The sequence below is a fragment of the Poecilia reticulata genome, linkage group LG13 (assembly GCF_000633615.1).
Source record: "Poecilia reticulata strain Guanapo linkage group LG13, Guppy_female_1.0+MT, whole genome shotgun sequence".
In the NCBI taxonomy this organism is placed as follows: Eukaryota; Metazoa; Chordata; class Actinopteri; order Cyprinodontiformes; family Poeciliidae; genus Poecilia; species Poecilia reticulata.
Genome location: NC_024343.1, coordinates 19,065,625 through 19,091,845, shown reverse-complemented (window position 1 = coordinate 19,091,845; position 26,221 = coordinate 19,065,625). Strand labels below are relative to the sequence as shown.

At 38.8% G+C, this 26,221-nt stretch overlaps 2 protein-coding genes across 4 annotated transcripts in view; both read left to right on the top strand.

The window, feature by feature from the left end:
* Nucleotides 1-631: 631 nt before the first annotated feature.
* mfsd1 (major facilitator superfamily domain containing 1) lies at nt 632-13,037 on the top strand. Of its 2 annotated transcripts, XM_008425833.2 has the most exons (17): nt 632-849; nt 1,012-1,064; nt 1,283-1,395; nt 1,512-1,554; nt 1,653-1,720; nt 1,998-2,106; nt 2,987-3,089; nt 3,471-3,569; nt 3,835-3,946; nt 5,701-5,757; nt 6,236-6,392; nt 6,922-7,019; nt 7,129-7,241; nt 7,356-7,403; nt 7,609-7,675; nt 12,151-12,256; nt 12,416-13,037. In XM_008425833.2, the coding sequence occupies exons 1-17, from the start codon at nt 684-686 to the stop codon at nt 12,473-12,475; spliced, it is 1,572 nt and encodes a 523-aa protein (XP_008424055.1). In that variant the 5' UTR covers nt 632-683; the 3' UTR covers nt 12,476-13,037. The 2 variants fall into 2 exon arrangements, with proteins under 2 accessions (XP_008424055.1, XP_008424056.1); XM_008425834.2 differs by lacking the exons at nt 12,151-12,256; nt 12,416-13,037 and adding an exon at nt 9,763-12,018 and having other exon boundaries at nt 633-849.
* Nucleotides 13,038-15,203: 2,166 nt separating this feature from the next.
* schip1 (schwannomin interacting protein 1) overlaps nt 15,204-26,221 on the top strand; it is a 269,246-nt gene continuing 258,228 nt past the window's right edge. The window contains exons 1-4 of one of the 2 annotated variants that reach the window (XM_017308280.1): nt 15,204-15,313; nt 15,559-15,646; nt 24,118-24,185; nt 24,445-24,513. In XM_017308280.1, the coding sequence (XP_017163769.1) occupies nt 15,291-15,313; nt 15,559-15,646; nt 24,118-24,185; nt 24,445-24,513 (248 nt within the window). In that variant the 5' untranslated portion in view covers nt 15,204-15,290. The remainder of the gene's footprint in view (nt 15,314-15,558; nt 15,647-24,117; nt 24,186-24,444; nt 24,514-26,221) is intronic. The other variant, XM_008425832.2, reaches the window with a different exon arrangement.

Genomic DNA, 26,221 nt, shown 5'->3' with positions numbered 1-26,221 from the left:
AGAGGTCCTACCACCACCACAAACTCTGTAACAGTAACTTTGAGCTACAAGTGTTTTTTGTTTGTTTGTTTTTTCCTATTTTGTTGATGTGTTATATTGTGTAAGACAGGTTTCTGATTTGTGTAAATGCGTGCGCATACGATAAGTTTCAGAGAAAGCCGTACCAGAATATTGTCTCTACAGACAAGGGCACATTTCGTAAGAAATAAGACTTTCCATTTGTAATTGCTCACACAAGTGGTAGAATCTTAATCAGTTCTGTACTTTCATGAATGAATTTTGTATAAATATGGTTTTTCAAAAATCATCACCAAAAAGCACGTTTTCTGTGTCATTGTAAAAAGAGTGCTCACTCCCCCGTTGTCTAAATATTGCCGATAAACAGCCATACACCTTTAAACCCTGGGTACATCCATATATGGTGCTCACATCCGGTTTTGAATATTGTCAATAAGTTTTTAAAAATTCTTTATCCACTTATAAAATGCAAAAGCGGAGCATTATTTCTTTATCTTTCTCACTTTTCGCAGTTATTTTGTACCTATATAAAAAAAAAACTACCCATAGTTCAACGCGCGCTCCCGCGACGTGCCGGCTTCAATTTAAAGCCACGTGATCTCTCCGGTTGGGTCATATGATCTTCCTCCAGCTCTGCGCCTGCTTTCCTCAAACAACAGCTGAACATGGCGGACTTTGAGGAGCGGTCGCTGTTGGGAGACGAAAATGAAGACTCGCTCGCCGGTGGACAAGAAGACAGAGGCCCCGGAAGACCACTGTCCGCCATCTGCGACCCCAGCCACCTCCTACACCGAGTGGTCGTCCTGATCTTTATGTGCTTCCTGGGATTCGGTGAGCAGCTGGCCAGCCAGTCATTGTGGAGATGTTTGCATGGCACGAAGTGAAAGCAAGACTTGAAACATTTCCAGAGGGCTTGGAATGGGATTGTTGTGTTTCTCTAAAGTGAAAAATAATACGTTCACATTATGTGATACTTTTTGGCGTTTATTTCAGGGAGCTACTTCTGTTATGACAACCCAGCAGCACTTCAAACTCAAGTCATACAGGTAATTCAGCCTCTTGGCGTCCACTATTGAACACCGTCGTAGAAATTTTAGTTTCCTTTTCTTTTCTTTTTTTTTTTAAATCCCCAATTGAGATGTCGACTCAACGAATTTCACGACGCATTCTGAGGAACTTTTATCTTCTGCGTTGCTAACATACCTATTAAATTAAAAAATGGCTTCTTACTTAACAAGTTTTGGTTTTTCTTTTCCGTTTCCAGGATATGAACTTGAACACTGCTGAGTTCATGCAGCTGTATGCCTGGTATTCCTGGCCCAATGTGGTCCTCTGCTTCTTGGGAGGATTTCTCATCGACAGGGTTTTTGGCATCAGGTACCATAGAGAACCAGGTTGCTCTGGTTTTGTGCTAAATCCTCACCTTGCATTCTTGCAGTGGAAGAAGTGAAACCGTCTTGATTGAGTTTTGTTGCGCTTTCTTGTTTCTGTAGGCTTGGAACCATCATCTTTTCCCTTTTTGTCTGTGTTGGACAGGTTGGTTTGTGTTAAACTCTTGATGTGAAATTGTCACTTGAAGTATTTTTTCTTTTTCTTCTTCCTTTTAACTGTTTTGTTTTGAAACATCTCCGCAGGTAATATTTGCAGCTGGAGCGTGGGCCAATCATTTTTGGCTAATGGAAGCTGGACGCTTCGTATTTGGGTAAAATTATTTAGCTTTTCAGAATCTATTTTACTCACTAAAAACTCGCATGTAAATTTTTCACTTTAGCACAAAATCCAACATCTTTTTGGCTTTATTCAATTGATCACCTCACTTAAATTCTCATATTTACCCAATTAAATCAAAATCTCCAAAATGGAGTATAGCTTGACAGACATACATTATTCCAAAAGTTAACCTGTTTTTCCACTTTCACACAGAACTAACGTGTTTTTTGTTGTTTTTTTTGTTTTTTTTAAACTGTTTTCTTTGGTAGTATCGGTGGAGAGTCTCTAGCTGTGGCCCAAAACACGTATGCAGTCAACTGGTTCAAAGGCAAAGAGCTCAATCTGGTTTTTGGTCTTCAGCTGAGCATGGCTCGACTGGTATGGACTTTTTTTTGTATTTATTTTTTTAAAATCTTTGCATCCATTGGGGATGATTAATTAGTTTGCAAACTTGTTAAGTTGTTCATCATTTTGTTGCATTAAAACCTCATGTGTTCCAATAGGATTATGGCAAACCATAACAAGGTAGTTCAAAATTGGGGAAATGGAAAGAAGATGATTGTTTTACAGAGTATTTTACAAATGGTCATCTGAAACATGTTTTGGTCCAATTGTGCTTGGCTCCCAATGACTTTTCTACAGCTTCAAATCTTTTGGTGTATGCCTGTCCCAGTTTGTCATCTCTATAGACGGACATCTTTGCACATTTTTCTTTGTAAAAATTGCAGACTGTGAATCTACATCTTCACAGATCTGGCCACAGATTTTTGATTTTTGTTTCTATTTTGACTGGGAAATTTTAACACTTGAATATGGTTTGATGATCTAAGACATTCTAGAATGCTGTGCAGTGAAATTGCTGAAAATTATCCTGGTATCATCTATTGATATTGCTCACATATCTATTGTGTGTATTAAGACGGCTTAATACTAAGACTGCACTTTACAAAAGTGAACTCCAGTTAACTTCTCAATGTTAACTTGGAGTTGAAATGCACTACGTTTTACCAACGGGCATCAAAATATAGGGGGCCGAATACACACACACTTGCCAACTTTTTCACATTTTTATTTGATATGATGTCAAATGTTTCCTCCACTTCACAGATGTGTACTAATTTGTGTTCGGTTATCATAGACGCCAGATTAAATGCATCTTAGGCTTGTGATTTGACTGTCCTTTACATCAAGGTGTGTGAATACTTTAGCAAGGTGCTGGTAGGTGTAAAGAGACGCCGTCTGCTCTCCTTTCCCGTAGGGCAGCACAGTGAACATGAACATCATGGGCTGGGTGTACAGTAAAGTTGCGGTCGCTGTCGGTTCCCCTGGACACACGACGCTCGGGATATCACTCATGATAGGTAAGTAATACACAGTTGTGTGCAAAACCGCTGGCTTCGCTTGGGTAGGAGATGGAGTTTAACCCGAGCTTCTGGTTACATGTTTTTATCGCTGTGTGTGTCCGACTTGCCGAGCCCTCCGCTCGTCTCGGGTAACGCAGCCAAGCAGAAAAGGGAACTAAAAGTGCGACTCGGCACCTCGGATGAGTCATGTGGGGTGTGAAAAGCTTTTTCTTGCCCGTGTAAAAGTGCTTCTACTTTTGCTCATCTTTGAAGTGCTGTTGGTTAAACTTTAACTCGATCATCTGACCGTTACTCAGTTTTCAGGAAATGATAAAATTGATATTTCGTGTTGTGTTCTTGAAGTCTTGAGATATTTTTTTTTTTTCTTCTTCCTGTTAGCGGGTGGAACCTGTGTGTTTTCTCTAATCTGTGCCTTGGTGCTGGGATTTTTTGATAAGAGAGCAGAGAGGATCCTTCACAAGGAACAGGGGAGAACGGGTAATGTGAAGATAATGCCTTTTGTTTTTATCTTTGTTCTTGCTTAACACTCATCTGTCAATACAAATCGATCCAGATTACAAAAAAATGCAAGGTTGTCTTTTTCTTGTTTAGCTGAACTGATGAGTCTCTTTGTCTTATGTGCTGAGATCGATTTTTATTTATAAATTCCTTCTGAAACCCAGATAATTCCGGGACTTTGAGGTAAGCTATTGAAATAAAATGAAGGACTGAAACTGACGCACATATTTATCTTCTGTTTTAGGTGAAGTTATAAAACTGACTGATGTGAAGGATTTCTCCCTGTCCCTGTGGCTCATCTTCATCATTTGTGTCTTTTACTATGTCGCCATTTTCCCCTTTATTGGACAGGGCCAGTAAGTATTTTACCTTTTTCCCCTCGCTAAGATGCACAAATCTTATCTCTGTCAAGTCAACGTCATTTATAGTAAAAACAAAAAAAATGTCTGAATAGTGCTCCTTATCTGTCCTCAACCATGTGGTATAAAATACGGAAGATATCATTCAAATGGTGTGATCCGCTTGTGTTTTTTTTTTTTTTTTTTTTTTTTTTTTTTTTTTTTTTTTTTTTTAATCCATTTAACCCTGGTCAGTTTTCTCCTCATCACAAAACATTGCACCTTTTTATTGATGTCCGACTTTATTGTTAGGCTGAGTTCTAGTTTCACTTTGGGCCAACATTAAAAAAATATAGTTATCGGTAACAATATGAAGTGCTACTTCTGTAATGAAGAAGTAAATGCACACACTTGTGAACTCTCTGACCACTGAAGCACAGTTTTTTTTTTTTTGTTTTTTCTAAAGAACTCTCCCAGTTCCTCATTGTTTAAAACCATAAAGCTCGGTTGTTTAAAAGCCATGGAATAGTGTGAGAGTTGCATAGTCAACCATGACACAAAGATGTCTAAATTATATTTGTTTTTATTTCAACCAGGTACCCAAACACCTGGTTTGGGTACCAGGTTGCAGTTGAAGCCCTCAGATAAGATCCCACTGCACTGAACTCCACTGAACCTGGTTATTCCACCAAATGTTGATTTCTGAACTCTTCCTGAGTTAAAACATTAGTTTTGTTGTTTCTAAATGAAAATGAACTTGTTTTCTTTGCATTATTTTTTTGTCGTTTTTGTGATTTTGACCATTTCTTATTTTCTGCAAATAAATACAAAAGTTTTGCTTAAAATTTCGGCGACTTTTTGTCAGTAGTTCATAGAATAAAAGAACAATGTTTGTTTTACTCAAATGGTAACCTATAAAAATAAATTTATAATTTTAAGTGGTCTTTTTTTTTCCAGGGCTGTATACTAAATTGCAATTGTCACCACAATATCCCAATTGCTAAAGATTATTATAATTTTTTTTTATTGATGTGATGTCGCATAAGATTATGAATAATACATTTACAATGCAAATTATTTTTTGACTTTTCGATATGTAAGCTATTTGCTATCCCAGAAAGTTTTCTTCCCAAAAAAACTAGTGAACCTTAGATACAGCACCTGAAATTTATTTATTTTATTTTTTTTCTTATTTTTGGTAAGTGCCATACAAAAAAATGTTGTCATAGCAACTCCCCCAGTGCCATCCTTTTCTTCTTCCTCTTTATACTGACTGTCACTTTTCTATACAGTTGCCTTCGCCCCAGGAATCAAATCCTGCCACAGCAGGTGCTTCATTGCTGGGATTCCTGAACGCAGTGTGTGCATCTCAAAGATGCTCGTAGTTTTGACAAAACTGCTTTTTTTCTTTTCTTTTTCTTTTTTTTTTGCGTCAAATGAAAAACTAGTTCAATCACACCAAAGGAAAGGCAATGGGATCTTAAAATGGTAATGGGTTTGACGGATGGCTTTGTAGTGGAGGAAAGACGTGTTGGTTTGCCCTCAATGAAAGGCACGAAGACGAGCTGACGACTGCCACAGCTTTTCCGCTGAGGTTCTGTGCTTATGAAACAAACGGTTGAAACGCAGATGGAGGGAGAATGTTTAACATTCTGGAGGATTTACTGTCATGGGAATAAAATCACTTTCATCTCCCTCTGTGCTCATATAAGCATAAGAACTTTACATGGAGGTTTGTGCTGTGTCTCATCGCCTTACCCTTTGCCTTTCAGGGTATTCTTTATTGAAAAATTCAACTTCTCCCCAGCACAAGCCAGAGCTGTCAACAGGTAATATTTTTTTTTTATTTTTATTTTTTTTTACTTTTTGCTTATAGAGAAATGTGTATTTTGTTTTAGTAGTGTTTTTATTATTGTAGAGGCCTAATGTCTGAATATTATTCATGAACACAAGCTACATAAAGTTTAGCCACCTTTTAACCAAAGGTAATCTTCAATTTGACTTGATCGTTGACAATTCTTCGTTTATTTGAATTGCAATGAAAGCAACAATCAAATGTAGTAAATATTAATCAGTTCATCAGTATATGCAATAAGAACCTCACTAACAGACACTAAAGCTAATTAAAGAAACTAGCTTTAATTTCAGACCAGCTAAATAGTTTTCTAACTTTGTTGACGTCAGACTTCAACTCTCCTGAAGTGGACACAGTCACACGGTTAAAGGAGTAAAGTCTGCACAAAAATATCCAACTACCATTCTGCTTTTTCCATCCACCAATTGCAACTCCTATTTTCTTAATTCCAGCATCGTGTACATCATCTCAGCTCCTGCGTCTCCAATTCTCGGCTTTATCGTCGATAAGACTGGGAGAAATATTGGCTGGGTCTTTGCGGCCGTCATCGCAACGCTCTGTGCTCACATGATGCTGGCCTTCACCTTCTGGAACCCGTGGATTGCTATGGTAACGACAGTCGCTTTTAATTTTTTTAATTCAGACTAAAGCGTGTCTCTACAATACAGAAGCCGTTTTTGTGTTGCTGAACAAACTGCACATAACAAAATAAAAATTCTCGGTCCATTTTGCATCGCATTAAACATCCTCACCCGTTTATTACCTGAACCTTTGGATGATTCGTTTCGATGCACCTGTAAAAGCTTTCTCTGCAGGAAGCCTCCTGCCTTACGACGGAGCAGTTGAATGTGCGAACAAAAACAAAGCTTTAATTAAAGCTCTAGATTCAAAACTTAATTGTTTTTCGTCTGAACATTTAGCACGCCACAATTAAATGCCTGATGAACCCCGCTAATATGCATCATTATCCCACTGTGCTCCCAGCGTTAAAAATTAAGCCTCTTTCCAACTCCAAACGCTTTAGCTTCTGTTGACTATTGCTAAATCCCGAGTGCAAATAACTGAGACTGCATAGCTTCAATTTACCGGGTTTTTTTTATTTTTATAGATATAATAGAAATCATTTCTTGTGTTCCAGTCCCTGCTGGGCGTCTCGTACTCCCTGCTGGCCTGTGCGCTGTGGCCCATGGTGGCCTTCGTGGTGCCTGAGCATCAACTGGGAACGGCCTATGGCTTGTACGTATATTTTTTAATAAGTTTAATATTCTGTTGTTTGGATTAATATATCGACTGCCATTGGATTTTGAATTCTGACGTTGTGTATCCTCCTTGGTTTGCCCGCCAGCATGCAGTCCATCCAGAACTTGGGGCTTGCAGTCATCGCGATCGCAGTCGGAGTCATTGTGGATATCAGAGGATACCTGGTGTTGGAAGTGTTTTTCTGCGCCTGCATTTGCAGTCAGTTGGTTTCAGTGTGTCCTCAATTTTTTTTTTTTTTTTAAGCGTTGGACTGCCTCAGAGTGTCATTTTTGTTTGATCCCCGCACTGATTTCTCCCCACCTTGTCTTGCAGTCGCACTGATGGCAGTGGTGGGGTTGTACTTTGTGGATTATCTCAAAGGTAGTTGGAGCCTGGAATGTTTTTCCTCCACCTCTGTATTTCTTTCAACTTGTTTTCTCTTGTGTGTCTCCTCCTCGCATTTTCATTCTCATGACATCTCTTCACTGTCCCCCGTCATTTCTCACCCCCCCTCCTTTTTTCAGCGAGCTCCACCGCTCATCGCCAGACTCACTGCTTTTCTCTGTCATGAACTCTCTTCCCGCAGGTGAAGGTCTGAACCGGTCAGCTGCAGAAAGAGCCAAACTCCAGAAGGAGACAACTGAACATGCAGAGTGAGTATTCTCAATCTGTCATTTTATCTTAAATGCAAAACGCATATACGCTTGTGCACTTGAGGCTTAATTACTACTCTGAGTAAGTTCTTTACGTTAGCCGTACACTCCAGATAATGATTCATCTATTATTGAAATAATCCTCAAATAATTTAGTAATCGCCTCATTGCGATTAATCGTTGCAGCCTTCACAGGTTAGTTGTAGCCTCTGAGTTTTATATATTTATTATTTGTATTTGATTAATGTACAAACTCCCAAATGCATGAGTCGCATTCAGGGCTGCACAGTCACAATGGCTTAAGGTTTAACGAGCAAACACTAACGGTTTACAAGTCTCAGTAGCACACTTCAACACCGCTTCAGAAATGTTGCATTGAACAGGTTGCCTCATTAGACTTTATTGAGCTTTTAGGTAGCCTTTACAGCACACTTGCTAATAGCCCTTCTGTTTTATAAAGGCAAGCATGCTTATTATAAATGCAAATGTTTATGGACTTGTAGTTTTTTTTTTTTTTTTTTTTCTTCCAAAAAACAGACACAAACTTAACTAGCAGCCATAAGGTCGGTTAAATTTCCGAAATGAATACATTCTGAATAATTTTCTTATTTGCTGGGTTTAATTGCCCTCCTGCAGTCATTTGCTCAAGGTTCAGGATGTGGGAAATCAAATGTTGGCAAACGGTCTCTGCGCACCCTGTGCTTTTTAAAGTTTGAGCCTCTTACGACTTTAACCTCACTGATGCATTTGGAGACACCAACTGCTTGAACGGTTTGTTTCTAAAACCTTCATTAGGAGTTGATGACCTAATAGAAAAGATGTCTATTAAGTGATGTGGTGTATTAAAAACAGACATATGACGCTAGATGTGTCCTGAGGAGTAGTTTTTGTCCCTACATCGATCTTTAGCATGTAAAGCTGTATTTATTGATACAAATGGTTGTTTTTATTCCAAGTCCGATGTTGTGGCAATTTATGTGCTTAAATACTCAGTAGTTTTTAAAGTGTCGTAAAAGAATACATTTATATAAATACTTTATTTTTATTAATACTCTGGTTATGTTCAACTTGGTTCTCTCACCTCCTTTTTTTTTTTTTTTTTTGACGGGGAATAATGTTTTGAATTTTGCAGGAATGCCTCTTGAGATTGTTAGCTTCAGCGTTAAATGAATTCACATGTGACTCTTGCTTACGATTTTATCCAGAGAAGTGAGTTGAAGTGCAATGCTAACGCTAGCATTTCATGGAAAATATTTGAAATCATTTTTCCAGGTAAACGCGTCGACACAACTTAAGGAAACGGTTCTTACACGAGCTTTCCATTGAACATGACCTGTGACGAGGCTGTTTGTTTTGAATCTTGTCTTTGATGATGCAAAGTTTGAGACGACCTGTTACAGTAGCTCCGTAACCAAGTTACTGGTTTTTAACATAATCGCCAATACCGATGTTGGTGCTGATATATTGTGCATCAGTGACTACAAAGCCAGTGAGTTTTCATACCTTTAATTGATACATTTATTGAAGTAAAAGACTGTTTTGTAGGATTAGGCATTATCCAGTGAAGAGCTCCAAAGATTTCTTGGATCAATCTGTCATAACGGTGCAGTTTTGCAACCTGTGCACATTCTTTTCTTTTTTTCTAATTGACCAACAGCCCTCTGGTTCACTGCAGGTGTAGTTGATCTAAAACCAGACTGCACATCAACATGTTTTTGAAGTTATTTATCTTGGAGCTTATATGCCAATCAAAAATGCATCAATTGGAAAACGGATCCAAAATTTGGGATTAGATTGGAACAAACCCATTTACTACCCTCAAACACAATTCAGGAAATATTTTTTTTAATTTAATTTTGTGTCTGTTTCTCTTCTGGCTAACCTGCTAGCCTTGAAGTTTACACATTCTGCATGCCTCTTCTACACTTCCCATTCATTGCATGAAGCATTTCCCAATTGCCAACAGGATTGCATCCGTCTCTCCAAAGACCTAATATGTCTAACCTGAATTGTGTTGTACGTTGGACATGAGACTCTTTCGGGCTGACTAATATGATATGATTCATGTTGTGGCTGATATTTTCCAGATGACGCTGAGCGAACACACATGGTCCTGGGCTTCAGAACCAGCCGGTTGCACTGTCCACCCCAGAGCTTTCAGTCTGCGGCCAATGGGGCGGGACCGCGGTTCTGGCTCCGCCCAGTGATGTCATCTGTGGCTCTTCGCACCTGAACTGACTGGCTGTTGCTTAACCCCGTGTTGATATAAGGACACTGACGAATGACAAATCTCAGTTTGGACATGAAAACTACTTCTTCTCACCTGACTACAGTTCCTCCTGCTCTTAATAACAACTAACTTGTGTGTGTGTGTGTGTACACGCAGCATGAAGTTTATTAACTCCTAGAAACCTAAAGTGTTTATAAACTGTCAAGGGGAATGGTGCTCTTACTTTTTTTTTTTTTTTTTTTTTTTTTAATCCTTGATTTATTATTTGCTTTTAACTCAGAAAATAAGGATCCCATTTCAGTTCATGAAAACTTTGTTTGTATTGTGTTTCCAGAAGAACTTGTTTAACTTATCACATGTCAGTGTTATCACTGCCAAGCTAAACTCTCATAATGGAGTCGGCACACTTATTTTCAGTCATTGACCTTTTAGTGGATAATGTCCAGCAGAGCATGGCTCCTCACTGTTTAAGCTTTATTGCTCTGTTATTTTATCCCCTAAACTCTTTAACCGCTTTTCAATGAGCTATGAAGTTCATAAGAGTTAATTTTCTGTCGCATCATCTATTAATGTGCAGATATAAAAAAAACACACAAAAAAACAGGCCTGCTTATGAACGCATTTAACTGTAATAATCCTCAGCCTTGGCGTCTGTAGACGCATTTTTTTAACGTCTTTTTAATATTTAAAAGAAGATTTAAATGTTTCATAGATTTTTGTCGTTTAAACTCAGGTGATTAAGTTGATTGAAGCACTTGCCGAAATTCCTGCTTGCTTCAGACTGTTTGTGCACTTGGCTTTAACAAATTGCATTGTGACCATGAAGTTGGAGATTACAGTCTCCATTTGCTTATCGGAGTTGCAGACATGGACACGGCCCGGCGGGTGATTCATACCATATTTCTCATATTTTTACGTTGAAACAAAAATGTCTGCTATACATTTGAAAGGGGAGAAAAATCTATTTCTTACATATTGATTGTGGTCATAAGGTATATTTTATTTAAATGCAAAGAAAAACTAGTATAACAAAGCACTTTGATAGTTGGAAGAAAAAGACACACTTTAAATGATCAAATTAAGTTAAAAAAAACGTGGAAACGCCAAAAATATAAAAATATATATTTTAAAAAACTGACAAAAATAAGTAAATTATATTGTAAAACATAATTGACTAACACTACATCGATTCAGTCAAACTGAATTGATGTCTTAAGTTTTACTTTTAAAATTCAAATATCTAAACCACTTGGGCACTTTTGCTTTTATCTCAAAAGATCTCAGATCTATATATCAAACTTTACTGTAGTTTCAAAGGTTTACAAAAGTTAACAGATACTAGTGGTAGAACAGCTGAAATATTGAGACTCACTCAGAAGTCAGGAAGGCAGATATGTTAGAACGTTAAAATTAAAAAGTTTTAACCATTTAGAAAAACCTTATTTTTATAAAGAATTAAATGTCTTTCAATCTAAAATGACTAGAACATAAATCAAGAAAGATCAGATTTCACAAGAGAAGCGTAAAACATGCTAAGGTGCTTCAAGCATTTATGTCTTAAAAGCTGAAGCAATGATACGAATTAAAGTTTTAACACTTTTTTTTTTTTTTTTTTTTTTTGGAGAAATGCCCTTGAAAAAGGTGACCTCCTGCATCTGTCGCAAATATGTTCCCCATTCTTCACAATGCAAGGAGGAAACTTTTAACACGTGTTGAATTTAGCTGCCGATCTGTGCAAATATGGGTGAGAAATGATGAATTATGCAAGATTTGTTGAAGCAAAAACATTTGTGACCATTAAAGTTGAATTTTCATCATGAATTAAATAATTTTTGATCTAAAAACTAAGTTTGAAAACTGAATTGAGTTTGAAAACCGCAAACGAAGCTTCTAGAAGTAAAAGCCAAACTATAAAGGTAACTAGCAAAAAAAAAAAACACACTAGTGAGTCATAGCGACTTTTTTTTGTGTGTTTTTTGAGTCGACACTTGTTACATTTAACTGTTGATTTGCTGAAATTGACTGAAAAGTACCAATTATACAATGTTTGAAGAAGCAAACACTTGCAACCAAGTGCTCTGACACTTTGAATAAACATAAATTATTTGTTAAACATTTGAATTCCTTTCTTTTTTGTTGTTGCTGCAGCAGCATCTCTCTCTGCTGTATTCTGCTCCTTCTACTTCCTCTGCTCACTGCTCGCATTAACGCTCTCGTCGGTGTGGCCGCGTTGTTGTTCCTACAGGAGTAAAAGGCAGCCCAGTATGGTGAAGCAGGGTGGACATGCTAGACTGACACCCATGTCTGCTTTTGGCTTGCGTAACAGGTACCTTTCCAGGCTGGGAGCACAGGTACGGTCACGATTAGTCAAACGGAGAAAAAAGAAAATGTTTTAAGATTCGCTGTACAATCTCTTGTTGCCTGCGTCTTCTTGAAGGGAGGGGTTACTACAACAGTGGGGCTGCTTGGCCTGTGGTCTGTCTTCTGCTTGATTTCTTTTATCCTCCCAGCTCCCAGATCACTGCTCTACCCATCTGTCATCGCTTGCCCACAGGAGCGTTCTGAAATGACGCCCGTCATTCATCTGTCTGTGTCTGCAGCGCTGTAAGCCAACTCTGTGTCTCGAAACCAAGTTTGCACTGAAATCGGACGATGCTTCAGAAGCGTCACGTTTTGTACAGAACTGTTTTTTGCACTTTACCTTTGGATGTTTTCATATGTTACTGACTGTTGACATTTACAGGTGAATTACTTTTTTTTTTTTTTTTTTTGTAATTCCTACTGCATGTATACTGTATTTGTTGCACATCTGAGATGCCCTTTAGCAAAGTCGAACCAAAGATGTTTTTTCTTCCAAGTATTAACTTCAGGGATCACCTTTTTTAACCTTTTCTAGGTGTATATCCTTTGCAAACAGCAGATGGCGCCATTTCACTCAGTTTACCGCCGACCACTGAATTGCTTTGTTTTAGTCGACCTACCAATATTTAGTTTGATTTTCTTCATGTTGTCCAAGCTACCACATGTCACTGGGATAAAAGAGACTAAGAATTGATTGAATCATTGTGATGTTCTTTTAATATGTTGATTGTTTTAAAAATATTTGAAATAAATAAAAATATTCTTAATCAATTGATGTTTAGTGGATTTTTTTTCTCCTGCACTTTATTTTAGCCTAAAAATGTACAATTGAGTTTTTTTTTTTTAAATCTCTGGTTTTGCTCATGACTTTGACATTTGAAAAGTATAAAGTCAGCAGTTTTGTTGAACGACTTACATTTGACAGTAAACATGTGCACTAAACTGTTTATTTGCTTTTAAAGTCAGAAACTGACACATTGGCCATTTAATGGATTTCCAGAGAGTACACAGATTCTCTCCATTTAACTTGAGCTGAATTTTTATTATTTTTTTTAGTGCAGTTCCAGTATCTCTATGCGACTTTCCTAAGTATTGATTAGAGCAGTGTTTCTCAACATTTTTTGGGCCACCGCCCATAGCCTTTATTCAGGTCCCTCACCGCCCCCCAATAAAGAATTTGCAGGCTACTTTGCACTGACTATTATTTTATCATTAATATTACTATCACTATTGTAGATGTTTTGATTTTTATGCTTGTTTCTGTATTTATCATAAAAAATAATTTCACAGAGAACAAAAAAGTCATGGGAATAGAAATTATTTTCACAGGTGTCTACGAAAAAATGTATGAACATTCAAGTTAAAATTGGTAAGCCTAACAGCAGCCAATCAGAGTGGAAAAGTCTTATTTTGTGCCATTTTCTCGTTGTTAAATCTTGCACAAAATGACCAGATAAAAGATGTTCAACATGCCAGTTTAAATTTTGAACTATTTGCAAATGACTGAGCTCTGCAACATTAAGACATGGATGGAACTGCAACTACATTAATCATAGCTCTTCTTCTCTTCAGTGTTTCTGTMGGTTTCTGGTGGTGCAGCTCCGTGCTGCCTTCAGGAGAATGGGACATCAGAGCATCATCCATAATATTTCACCCACATGGCATTTATTGTGCAAACCAGAGCTTTCAGTGGAAAAACAAAAGTTCCAGRTCCTTTTAATGCCATACAAATATGAGWCAGAAACATGGATTATATCTTTATATAGACCTGTCTATTGATTTATAGATTAATAGTTTTACTGGACAGAAATTACAAAGAACAAATCTGGTTCTTAATCAAATCCTAATGAGTCAAATTGAAAGTGTCATGGAATCATCAGCCTCATGACATTAACACTGACATAAAAAATAATATTGAAGAAATAAATATATCAAATCTAATTAAAAACATAAATAAGTGATGTTATTTACTGTTATGGTCTGTAAGATATATTAATTCTCAGTACTAGATGTGGTCTCAACAAAACCATGGCACTTCAACAATATTATTTTACCTTTTATCTGGAAATAGTGTCTGTTTATTCTTGCCATACAGTCCTCTGTATTAATTATTGTTTTTATTATCACCCATGGAGGGATTTCTTTATTTCTTTATTTAAATGGGTTCATTTTTCAGAGGGATACTCGGTGAGGGTATCGTGATTTTAGCTACCAGTAGCAGGAGAACGCTAACAGAAGCTACACAGTTTCTGAAAGCTTCTTGGTTTGTAAGAGCTTCCATCGATACCGTTGTAGGCAAGCATGTTTTAATGTTACACAATACAGTTTTACCAAGTTGCTCAAAGTCTAAACTGGCATTGTTGTGCATTTAAGGTGTAAAGTTAGACCAAACTTCGACCAAACGCCCCCCAATGTGGAAAAAATGTGGGGAAAAAAAAGTTATTTTCAATCTACGTAGGAATTATTTACTTTTATGTTGTTTTATCATATAAATCCCGATTGATTAAATGCATTGACGTTTGTTGTAACCTGACAAAATATGAAAAGTTTCAATGGATACTTTTACAAGTCACAGTTCTGTTTAAATCTCTGTGTAATTAATGCCTGTGTGAGTGCGTGCGTGCGTGCGTGTGTGTGTGTGTGTGAGAGAGAGAGGTTTAATTGCAGGTATACGACTCTACTTCCTCACATCTACAACGTAAATAACGCCGTTTGTGTGCAAAGAACTTGGATTTAAGGTCCTTTTCTTTAAGATAGTCTTAGATTAGAATATAACGTAGTGGCCATTTGTTTTCCCCAAGAAACAGCTTGCAGAATAATTAAGGCTGCGTAAAAAAAAAAAAGTTAAAAAATAAAAAAAAATTGCAAAGTTAAGAGATGTCGTCAACACACGCGCTGGCAGCCCTGCGCACGCGCTCAGCATCCGATTGGCTGCGAGAATCTTCCAAGTCTGGTCTCTCACCGGCTGTTCCCGACCCAAAGTGCTCACTTCATCTCTGTCTAACTGCGAGGGAACAGGTCGTCATGCTGAGGAGCGGCGCGAACAGGTCGGTGTCACGTCCAGCGTCTCCTCTGTAATTACACATCTGCTTTTAGGGCCACTGTTTTCCCGGGTACGACGAGCTCCGTGCACAGGTTGCTTCGGTATGCGCCGATAGAGAGAAAGAACCCCTTGTAACGTTAGATACAGCTGGGCACGGAGCACGCGCTGCTCCGTGCCCAACACGGAGCTCCAAGCCGGACGTGTTGATTGGAGAGTTTTAGTCTTTTAACTTGACTGATGTCCTTCCAGAAACATGCATCAAGGGGAGGAGGTGAGGCTGCGCAGCGGGAGTCTGGCTCGCGAGAGGAAGCACCTTGCCTTGTGCATCAATAACAAGGTAAGAGGGTGAGCGGCTTTAATTGTGTGTAAGTGCCGGATGGTTTGTTTTCCTTTACTTTTGGGTGAATGTTCTAAGTGGATGGTGGCGAAATGATTTGTTTCCCTTTTTTTTTTCTTTTTTTTTTTTTTTTGGTGAGAACATTGCAGGGATGATGTAATTTACTCACCAAGTTCATTCTAGCACTGATCAGCAGCATACACTTCGAAGGTAAGGTAGAGCTGTAACGAAAAACACATGGAGGTTCTATACATTGAATATGTTGTTATACATAGGTATGTTAAAACTACATATATATAAATTTTTACCTTTATTGTCAAATTCCATCTCAGTCTCTTTTGCAGTCTGAGTTTTTTTATTCCAAAACTGCACGGTGTTTAGTTGTAACTATCTTCTCATCAACTCTTGCCAGCTCTCTCCCAGCCCCTAACCCTGATAAAAAGAAAAGGATCACCACAGCATGACACTGACACTGCCATGTTTCATTAACATGCAACTTTTCACCATTTTAAATGGGAACTCTTCTAGACTGTATGTTGTACTTCAATAACTTGGATCAAATCATAAATTGATCTTGAATCTGTCTGTATGACCAATATTTTTTTTGTAAAATACCTTGAGATGCCAGCTGTTTTAATTTGGAGGTTTATAACTAAACTGAATTAAATTGAACTGAATTGACTTCTCAATGCTTTTGACATTGGGAAGATGCATTTAGTGTGATTTTTAGTGTGAGCTTATTTACATTGATAGTTACCCAGTTTGTTTGGAGCAAACACATTTTAAACCTAGACTAAAATTGTAGGGAATAACACTTATGAAAATAATAGGCTTGCTTCCTGCTTTCCTAATGACTTAGTTTTCTAATTCCTCGTTTCTGCCGATCAGGTCAGTGCATTTAGGTACGCTGTTTTGTCCTCCGACGTATGCAGCGTTCAGAAGGGCATTTCCACCGCCAGCTGGACTCTCTTTGGACTTTAAAGTTAAACCCAAATGCCCAATGTGGCGTCCATCCTAGTATGTTTCATTCTTGTCGCAACTATTGACATTTTCCTGTCCCCCAATTGTGTCACCCCCATGTAGCTCTTCCCTAACCATACTACACCGTTGTCATATGGACCTATAACTGAAGGCGGCCGAGGAATGAGCCACTTTTACGACAAAACCAGACAAAACAGTGTACAGAACCGCACAGACCCATGTCGTACCGCTGAATGGAAAACGAGTGACAGAACACTGGTTTCCTTGCTACTTCAGTAAAGCGTGATCTTTCTGTAAAACCATTTCCCCATTTTGAGTAGGAATGAGTGTTTCTGCCACTTTACAACTTTCAAGTTTGGAATAGGACAAACAGTATTCCTTTTCATAAATATACTACATAACAGTAGGCCACTGTGCTTTAGCATTAATCAGTTTGAGTTGGGATACCTATAATTTTATTATAGCTCAAGTTCACTTCAGCTGAAAAAGTTCCCATTTTCTAACTTATGCCATACTTTGTACCCTCATCTTCAGCAGAAAGAGCTGAACTGCTCGGCTGGAATGAGTGCTCCCCATCTCATTGAGTTCAAAGAGTTCAGAAACTCAGACAGCTCTTAGTTAAAGAGAGAACTCGCATGAATCATCTTTAACAGACGTATCCGATTTTTTTTTTTTTTTTGTCTCTCTCCCTAAGTGTAGGTGTGGGACTTCACCTGGCTTGTATTGAGCTTCTGAATATTTAATGCCAGTGATGTAGCGCTGCGCATTATCGGCGGCCGTGGATATCGAGCCTGTGAGGTCTGAAAGCTCTGCTCCATCAAAAGCTTCCGACTTACTCTGCAATATGTCGCAACGGCGGAACCCTCCGCTGCACACATAAGGTTCTCATTTTGTTCCACTGCTCCTCTAAACTTTAGGATTTTTAAATCCAGATCTGATTAAATCCGTTCCAGTTATGGCAACTGATGCAGCCAAATCAGATCCACGTCAACCAGCAGAGACAGACAGAGAGAGAGAGAGAGCAAAAGCAAGCAAGCAGGGTCTCGCTGAAACGCTAATCAGTAATCGGCAGGAGGAAATATGAATAAGAATACAAATGTGGGTTGTTGGTTAGGGAGGCAGCTCCGCTGACTGTGTTTGCATGAGTGATTCAGATTCACTGGCGAGGCGGGAACCCCCCTGAGAAACACATTAATCTATCCAGCTATTACCCCGTAATCAATGGGACAGCTGAATTTTACAGCCGTGCCGTGTTGTTAACCATTTCACCGAGAGCTTATTTAAACGGCTCGCCAAATCGGTCACGTTTAATGGAGTTCCGCAAGAAGTGTATACTTTGGCGTGCACGCTTCTTGTTTTAAAATAATTTAGGAACACGTTTTGTAATCTTCTAGAGAAACCCTTTCTTTTTAAATAAACTGCATCTGCCAGCCCATGAGCAGGGATCCGGCATCAATGGGTGTCACTCAGACGTAGTGTTGTGTATCATATAGGGGGGGGAGCGTTGTATATAGTGAGCGTGTGGTGCCAGGGATGGGTGTCATATTTCAGAAGTGCATCATTGTATCTCCCCCAGCGGGACGCTGCAGTGCTGAGTGCTGTTTGCTCCGGCTCACTCAAATGCTATGCGATTGAGTCGTAATAACCTGTGCAGGAACACGACGAACCTGCACAGTGATGGATACATGTCATTTTATTATAGCGTGAACTTCAGATGGAGACTTACAGATAATATCCGTGCGCGCGCGTGCGTGTGTGTGTGCGTGTGTGTGTGTGTGTGTGCGCGCAGATTTCTTCTGTGGTTCAATACCATAAAAAAGTGTCATTAAGTTGCTCAATAAATCCACCAACTCATATGCAAAAACACAAGCTTGAGTGCTCACACCTACATTCTCCAGGTCTATAGTGATTTCCATCTGCTGTTTATGACTACAGCTGGAATGGTTTCGGTGTGTAAGCTTAGCCTTTGATCAGCTGAAGAAGATCTCTCACAAGGATGGATATTACGCACCTTTCTCTCAGTATGTTAAAGGAATAGCTTTGATACTTTTTTTTTTTAAAGCGGGGTCCTTTGAAGTTGCTCTCAGTTATAGTTTCCTTACCTTTTACACGGGGTTCCTGTGGAGAAAAATATAAGAAACTGTATGAAACGTGATTTCTATGTTTTCTAGGTCTGTAAAAATATACAATTAGATTATGAGCAGCTTTTACTGCTCCGAAAAAATGTTAGGTAAAATGTTGTCCTTTTGCCTGTTTCTTTTTTTCCTTGTGCTGTCCCTTTTCTGTTTTAACCTCTTTCCTTCTGCTCATCCGTTCTTCTTCCTTCACTCTTTCTTTCTTTGTTCAGTTATTCTTTCATTGTGTCCTTCCTGTCTTCCTCCATTTTCTTCCCTTTTTTCCAGCTTCTATCTTTTCTTCCTTCCTCTGTCTTTTGTCCTCCTGCCTGCTTTCCTCCCTACATTCTTTCTGTCTTTACATTCTTCCTTTCTACTTTCTGATTCCTTTCATCCTTTCATCTGTCTTTCTTTCCATGTCTTGTGTTCCCATTCTTGCTTTTGTTCATCTTTCTTTTCCCTTCTTATGGCCTTCTTGTGTGTCTCTTTCCATCTCAAAAATCCCCTTTTTGTTGGCTTTGTGTATGTAACATTAAAATTACTGAAATAACTTTAGTTGATTAAACTGTATCTGCCAGAAAACAAAGTGTTTTTCACATATACGTACAGATACTTTAATATAAAAGACAGCATTACATTTGTATACATTTAGATGTAAAATCCAAAAGTTCAAAGAATCAGATTCAGCATGACATCCTCTACAAGGAATGAGAAACACATAAATGATGCTGTAGTCTTTGTTGTCTTTTGTGTGTGTGTTGGATCAACCTTTCACCCTCTGTCTTTTCAACCTGTCAAAAATCCACACACCTTCACACACATCTACCCAGAAATGTTCTCCTCCTAATATTTTCCATGATGCCTTTTCCTTAATGATATGCTCTCCCACTCCTCTCAGAATAGCTGAGATTCTGTTTGTGTTAAGCCTGAGGAAATTCATCCCTTCTTTTTCAAGCCATTAGCTAAACACAATTAATTGGCAAAAAGTTTTGATAATAGATCAGGCCTCGTGCTCATTATCAGGAGGAATTATAAATTATTAGTGGCTCTCTGCTTATTAAATGAGGAGATTAGTGAAGTGAAATCAGGAGGAGAATTTTAAAAATGTCTTTAACCTGTGCTGCTTAAGAATCTGTGATTCTTAAAGGAACAGTACCTTGTGTTGCAATGTATGCCCTCTGGACTTTTTTACTACAAACTTAAATATATTTTTGAGAATTTTAATGTGATAGCACAAAATAGCATGACTGTGTGGTGGAAGGAAAATTATAGTTTTCAGAAATAAAATTCTGAAAATCCACCTTGCATTCAACCCCCTTTATTGCTATTCCCCTACGTAAAATTCATTGCAACCAATTGCTTTGAGAAATAACGTTGAAAACCATGCATCATTTTCCTTCCACTCCACAATTATCCACACTAACATATATTTCACATTTGTAAGGTTAGAAAATCTGACAAACCAAAAGGGTGTGACTGTTTTTGACAGACAAAATTAGCAATTTTTTCATGTCTTTGTACAAATGTCCCTTTTTGCTTTTACCTATTTGTTGCTCCGTTGTGCCTGACTTTGAACCCATTTGCAAGTGCAGCACCATGAGTTTCATGTTAATGTATAGCATTCATTTTACCATCTATCAATAGCAAATCGATCATTGCCACTGAACCAGAATGCCCTTCTTCTCCTCAGCCAAAAGGTTTATTAAAAAAGAAATGCATGAACATATCAGTGTTTGCTATATTGCCCTATAGCTACACACAGCAAGGGAAAACGGCACTTATGTAGTCACATGAATGCATCAGTGAGGCCTGCGTCCCTCAGCGGGTCCTTTTTGAGCTCAGGGACTTGAGGCAAAAGAGTAAATGTTGTCTCCATATTACTCCTTGCACACGATCCGCATGTAAATTGATTTCCGATGTGGTGAATAATGAGCATCTTCAGCAGAAGAGCCTTTCTGATTGGGTATTTCCTCAGGCTGATAGGCAAGTCAAGTTACAGCCAGTTGTCCATTGCTTGCTGCAATCAGATCCACTGAGGTGACTCGGAGACGTGTGTGTGCTCACATTATTGACGTGTGACTTTACTCTCTTTTTTTTTGTCTGCTGTAACATCTGCACGTCTTTTTATATGTGTAAGTCGGCTTTACCACTGGTGGAGGATGAAATGGATATTGAGGATCTCCAAAACAGTCAGAGGAATGCGTGTGTGTGTGCGTGTGTGTGTGCGTGCGTGTGTCTGTGTCTGTTTGAGCTAAGTTTGCCATCAATCTCTGCGAGACATCTAGGACTGAGAAATTATTATTTTAATAACTCATCAATTAAACGGAAGCACGCTTTCTTCTGCCTGTTTGCAGTTTTCCTTCCCTTCCTTCCTCTTTTCCTACTGTCGTCCATTTTTCAGCAGCTTAATGCTAATTAATGTCTCCCTTCACCTCATCTTGCTGTGCCATCTCCTGACTGCCCTTATTATGGTTCCAAGCCCAGCAAAGCGAGAGAACGGGCCATGCAAAGCATGGCCATTCGCCTGCTCCCAGTGGAGAATCCTATTGTAATTGTACAAATTTTCCACAATTTGTTGCTACTCTTCTTCTCTGCTAAAATGTATTACATGGAAAAGCTATAAAAATCTGGAGCAAATCTCACGAGGCAGACTAGTAGAGACTAGCTTCAGTCATATCAATCCTCTGGAATTTACTTTATATTCATCTTCTGCTTCCACTTACCTGAGTTTGAGTTCTGATGGTGTCAAATTCGGGATGGAAACCCAGAAATCAGAAGTTATATGCCTTGGATACTTGTGGGTCTCCTCTCAATGGAATGTGCTCAGCAAAATCTCTAAAGAGAGTTGCCGAATAGACCTCATGATCAGATGTCTGAACCACCTCAGCCGACCCCTTCTGATGCAGAGGAGCAGCTGCTGAACTCAGAACTGTCTCTGCGTGATGGATCTACTTGTCTTATTTCAAACATTGAGCCCAGTCCTCCCACGGAGGTAACTCACCTCAGCCGCTTGGGTCCTGCAAGCGCATTCCTTTATTCATGATTACCTCATGGCCATACGAGAGAGTCAGACCATAGATAGAACGATAAATCAAGAGCTTTGCTGTTTGGGTGTAATCTTTCTTCACCATGACAGAGCTGAGCAGCACCCATTTTCCTTTAGGTGAGTCAACGTGAAGACCCTGCAGAGAGAATTTGAAGATATAAAGCTTAATTGAGAATTTACCTTATTCAAACTCTAATTTTGTATGGATTATGCCTTTCAATTGGCTGAGAGAGCATACACAGCAAAGGCATTAAACATGAAGATAAGCGTATGAAGGTACAGGAAAGACTAACATTGTCCTACCAGCAGACTGCAATCTGTCTATCTATTTGTTGCTCCATCATGCATCACTTGTAAAGACACTTGAACGACACTGTAGGCAGAGACGGCTCCTCAACCCAGAGGAAGAAATCCCAACTTTTTTCCGACTGAGAACCACAGCGTCAGACAGGGCGAAGTTGAGTCTTCACTCAGTTAACTTCTCGAGAACATGCCAAAGGTGTTGGCTTGACCCCAACAGATGCACATCACCAGCAATAAACAAAATGACCAGACACCACTGTCTCGACTGCAGCATTGTGAACAAGGGGCAGGCCTGGCTGACTTAAACCAGCAGCAGTAACACGCTTGATTTTATGCTGAAAATATGGATGGTGCACTTGCTTAGAGTATACAAGAATCCTATACCCCATACTTCCACAGCATTCCTCATTAAATGCCTCAGGGACCACTGTTGTAGCCCTTCTCCAGATCCGTAAAATACATGTGCAGAGGACAATCAAACTCCCATGATCCCCTTGACAGGTCGCCAGTGTTAAAGATGTAGTCTGATAGCCCAAAACTATAGCATATCTATTCTAAAAAAGGGAGTTTCATGGAAATAAAAGCAGCAGATGTGTTTACTAATCACATTTGTCTGTCTTATAGCAAAGGTATTTCCTTGCGGTTTTTGTGACTGATCCTTTTTATTATCATTTGACTCATTACTCAACTTCCCACGCCATCTGGATGCAGCCTTCAGTCGATGCATCTCTACAATAGTTGATTCATCTAAACTCTTCAAAGAAACCTTTATTGGCTTTCTGCCCATTTACATCAATAGGGAACCTCCACTTGCTTTAGCGAGCGGAAAAGCAACTGAACAGAAAAACGAATATGTTAGAGGTATGGTGTTTGGACAGAATGCAACACTACACAAAGGGGGAAAAAAAGTTTGAATGTATTTCGCCCCAGTGTTATGTACCAATGTTAAGTACATAAAAAGCATATTTTATCTAGTCTGAGTTTTACCAAGGCAAATGGTCAATTAGGGCCATTTGCGGTCTTAACAAACATTGATCAAACCGTAAAAGTATATTTGTACTTCCTGTAGAGACTTATATGTAATCTTATGTGATAATGTCTCCACCTGGACCTGTTTCCTAATTATATTCTTGGATTTTAAGCATGTTTAATCGAGGTATTCTTATGGAAATGTTGTGAATATGTCATTATGGGCTTGATGGATAATTATCTGTACAAATATTCTTGCTCTACTATCCCCTGCTGTAGCTAATAGGCCTGCAGTTGTTTATGTAGACATACAGCAGTACCAAGCATAATTTGCATTCATCTAGTTTTGCTTGCTTGTGCACCTGATAATAGCAACTATGCTCATTCACTTTTAGCAGTATATCTGTTTTCACCGATTCCTGTAGCTTATTAGCAGCAAACTGCTGCAAGGTGTTCTTCAATGGTCTGTAACTTCACGCTGTGTGAAGTTGTGACACTTAATGCAAGGGTAATAAGTAAAATAGTTTACTGCACAGTGAGCTCATCTTTGGAAATAGTAGCTTACTGCTGCGAGATAAGTGGGACTTATTCTGCTCTACCAAAGATCCGTGGCTTGAACAGATGAGTTCCATGACAGCAGCTGTTTTAAAGTAACTTGAACATTTTATCACAGGAAACTGTGAACTAAATATATTCTCTTAACCTTCATGTACATGGTCTTGGGAAAATGTTAGCACCCCTTAAACGTTTTACACATGCAGTCCCGCTACAGTGACAAACTTTAAATCATCAAACTCTGTCAAAAAGAGTCCAAAGAAGGAATAGCCTACATAGTTCCAGTTATGTTTTGCCTAATTGAGGTAACTTCCTGAAGAACACTTAAAAAAATTGGTTATTTATAGTAAGTAGTTCAGGTAAAGCTATGCCACACCACACAGGAGCAGGTATACATACGTGAGCAACTTTACATTCATGATGACTACATGTGAAATTACAACGCCATGCTTTGCAGCATCGCCGGTGTGGGAATCTGAAAACTCTGTATTTTTACCGCACAGGAAGAAGTGAAGAGCTATCATCGCTGCTGCAGCCACAGCGGAGGGCCAGCACTTCAGAAGATTGAGAGGTAAGAGACTGAAGTGCCTCAATTTTTACCTCGGTTTTATGGAAACATTTAGTTCATGGAAAGAGGATGTCGGACTATTGAGCAAGCTCAGTTTCTTACCAAACATTGCTTATATTTTGGCTCAACAGAATCGTTTTTTACACTAAGGAGCAAAGAAACCTCCACCAACTGAAGAGATATTTTTGCCTCAAATAGATGAGCTTTAAACTGCATCTGCTGTGTTGATGGATTTCCCTTTGTGTCAATTTGAAACATGCAGAAGCGAGGAGGACAACAAAAGCTCATCTCACCGAGATCAGCGACAGCACTTGGAAATAAAGGCCACTATGTGAGTATGACCTGCGACCTAAAATTAAAAATTTCACACTCCCATCTCACAGCCACAGTACCTTTGGTCCCCGAAAGCACTATGTACGTTTTTGCACCAGAGATCAATCTATGTGTGGTTTTAATGCAATTTTTGCAGTGATTAGATTTTGGATTCTGGGGTCAGAGTGCAATATTGAGCGCGTGAACTCTTGTAGACTCCAATCTAATGTGATTCTACCTAAACATGGGCAAACGGCTTCATAAGTACAACAGTGCACACTCCCCTCGGGCTTTCACTTCCTTGAAAGTTTGAGTATTGAGAAGAAAAACCTTTCTATGTGTAGAGGTACAATAAAAGGGTATCGAAAGGTGAAACAAACTGAGGAAAAAAATAAGTTTGGAGAAACTCAGGGAAAAAAAAAGTCTGAAGAGATAGAGGAACGGAGGCAAAGAAAAGGCAAGAAGGGAGCAACAGTGTAGAAAATGGTTCTGGACGAAGGCAGCTGGAGAGGTATTGGTTTTGGAGAAAAGAGTTATGGCTTTATTCAATTTGTTCTATTCGGTTCAGCTGTCTCTCTGCTCCACTGGAGGTGAAGGTGTTTCTCCATCAGGTAATTGATCCTGCGCTCCATCATGAACCTCAGCGTTGGGGGCAGGTGGGGGGGGGCATTGCATGGATGAAAGAGACTCGAAAGTGATAGATGGAGCAAGAACTGTTTGTAAAGGTTGCGAACCGAGGCATGACAGAAGTCAAGGAGAGAGGTCAAGGAAGTGTGCGAACCAGTGTCAACAAAACATGAAATTGCAAAAGTATAAAAAAAGAAAATAAAAACTGATGGGACGAGTTGGAAAGAAGATTTACATTAGTCATTTTCCATTTAAGAATGAATTAAAAATATAATTATTTACTTCAAAATATGTCTAGTCTGTTGTGTTTAATAATTACCGGTATTTCACTCATCACTTTGTTCCCTTTGTCTTTTTCTCCTATGTTTACTTGCAGTTTTCATTTGTTCTTTTCACCCTCTGTATGCTCCGCCACAGTTCCAGTTCACTCAGTTAATTTGACACACCCAGTAAATGTAATCTTGCTTTCATTCACTCATTGTTTGATTGTCCTGTTGCTCTTACTTCTGATCCATTTTCAGGATGCATTTCCTGCTTTTTGCTCCTTGTAAGTTTTGTACTGTGTGTTTTAATGAAATCTTCACTCTCCTCAAAGTTTCACCTGCCTCCTGCCTCTGGTCCACACTTCACCACACACACATTACAGAAGTTGCTGAGTTTACACAAAATCACCAGACTCAAGGGTGAACTCGTAACCGTCTTGTTTGTGTTAACTATTTCTTGTTAACACAAACAAGTGTTTGTGTTAACACTGTTAACACAAACACTTGTGTTAACAGTGTTTGTTAACACAAGTGTTAACACAAACATGTCACAGTTATTTTGTACATTATTATATTTACACTGTTCTATTTAAGACCATTCTGATGTATTTCCTCCTTATCAGTGTTGCACTTTTTAGATCTCATTTTGTGCTAAACTGTTAAATAGTTCTCTCCTTTTTGTTTTGTGTTTTTCTCCACTGTATTTCTGTTTGTGCTCATTTTATGTAAAATTACATTAAGATATTATTGAATGGCAAATTTTGGGCCAAAAACAACGTCGTCTTTGGGTTTGTATTCATATTTTCTCCACTCAGGTTTTTGTACAGGCTTGTATTA

Bases quoted from the DNA above. Each gene is read 5' to 3' on its own strand.
- mfsd1 (XM_008425833.2), top strand. From the start codon at position 684: ATGGCGGACTTTGAGGAGCGGTCGCTGTTGGGAGACGAAAATGAAGAC. The intron at 850-1,011 runs GTGAGCAGCTGG...CGTTTATTTCAG, and splicing joins TATGTGCTTCCTGGGATTCG to GGAGCTACTTCTGTTATGAC. The intron at 7,676-12,150 runs GTGAGTATTCTC...TTGTTCCTACAG, and splicing joins GAGACAACTGAACATGCAGA to GAGTAAAAGGCAGCCCAGTA.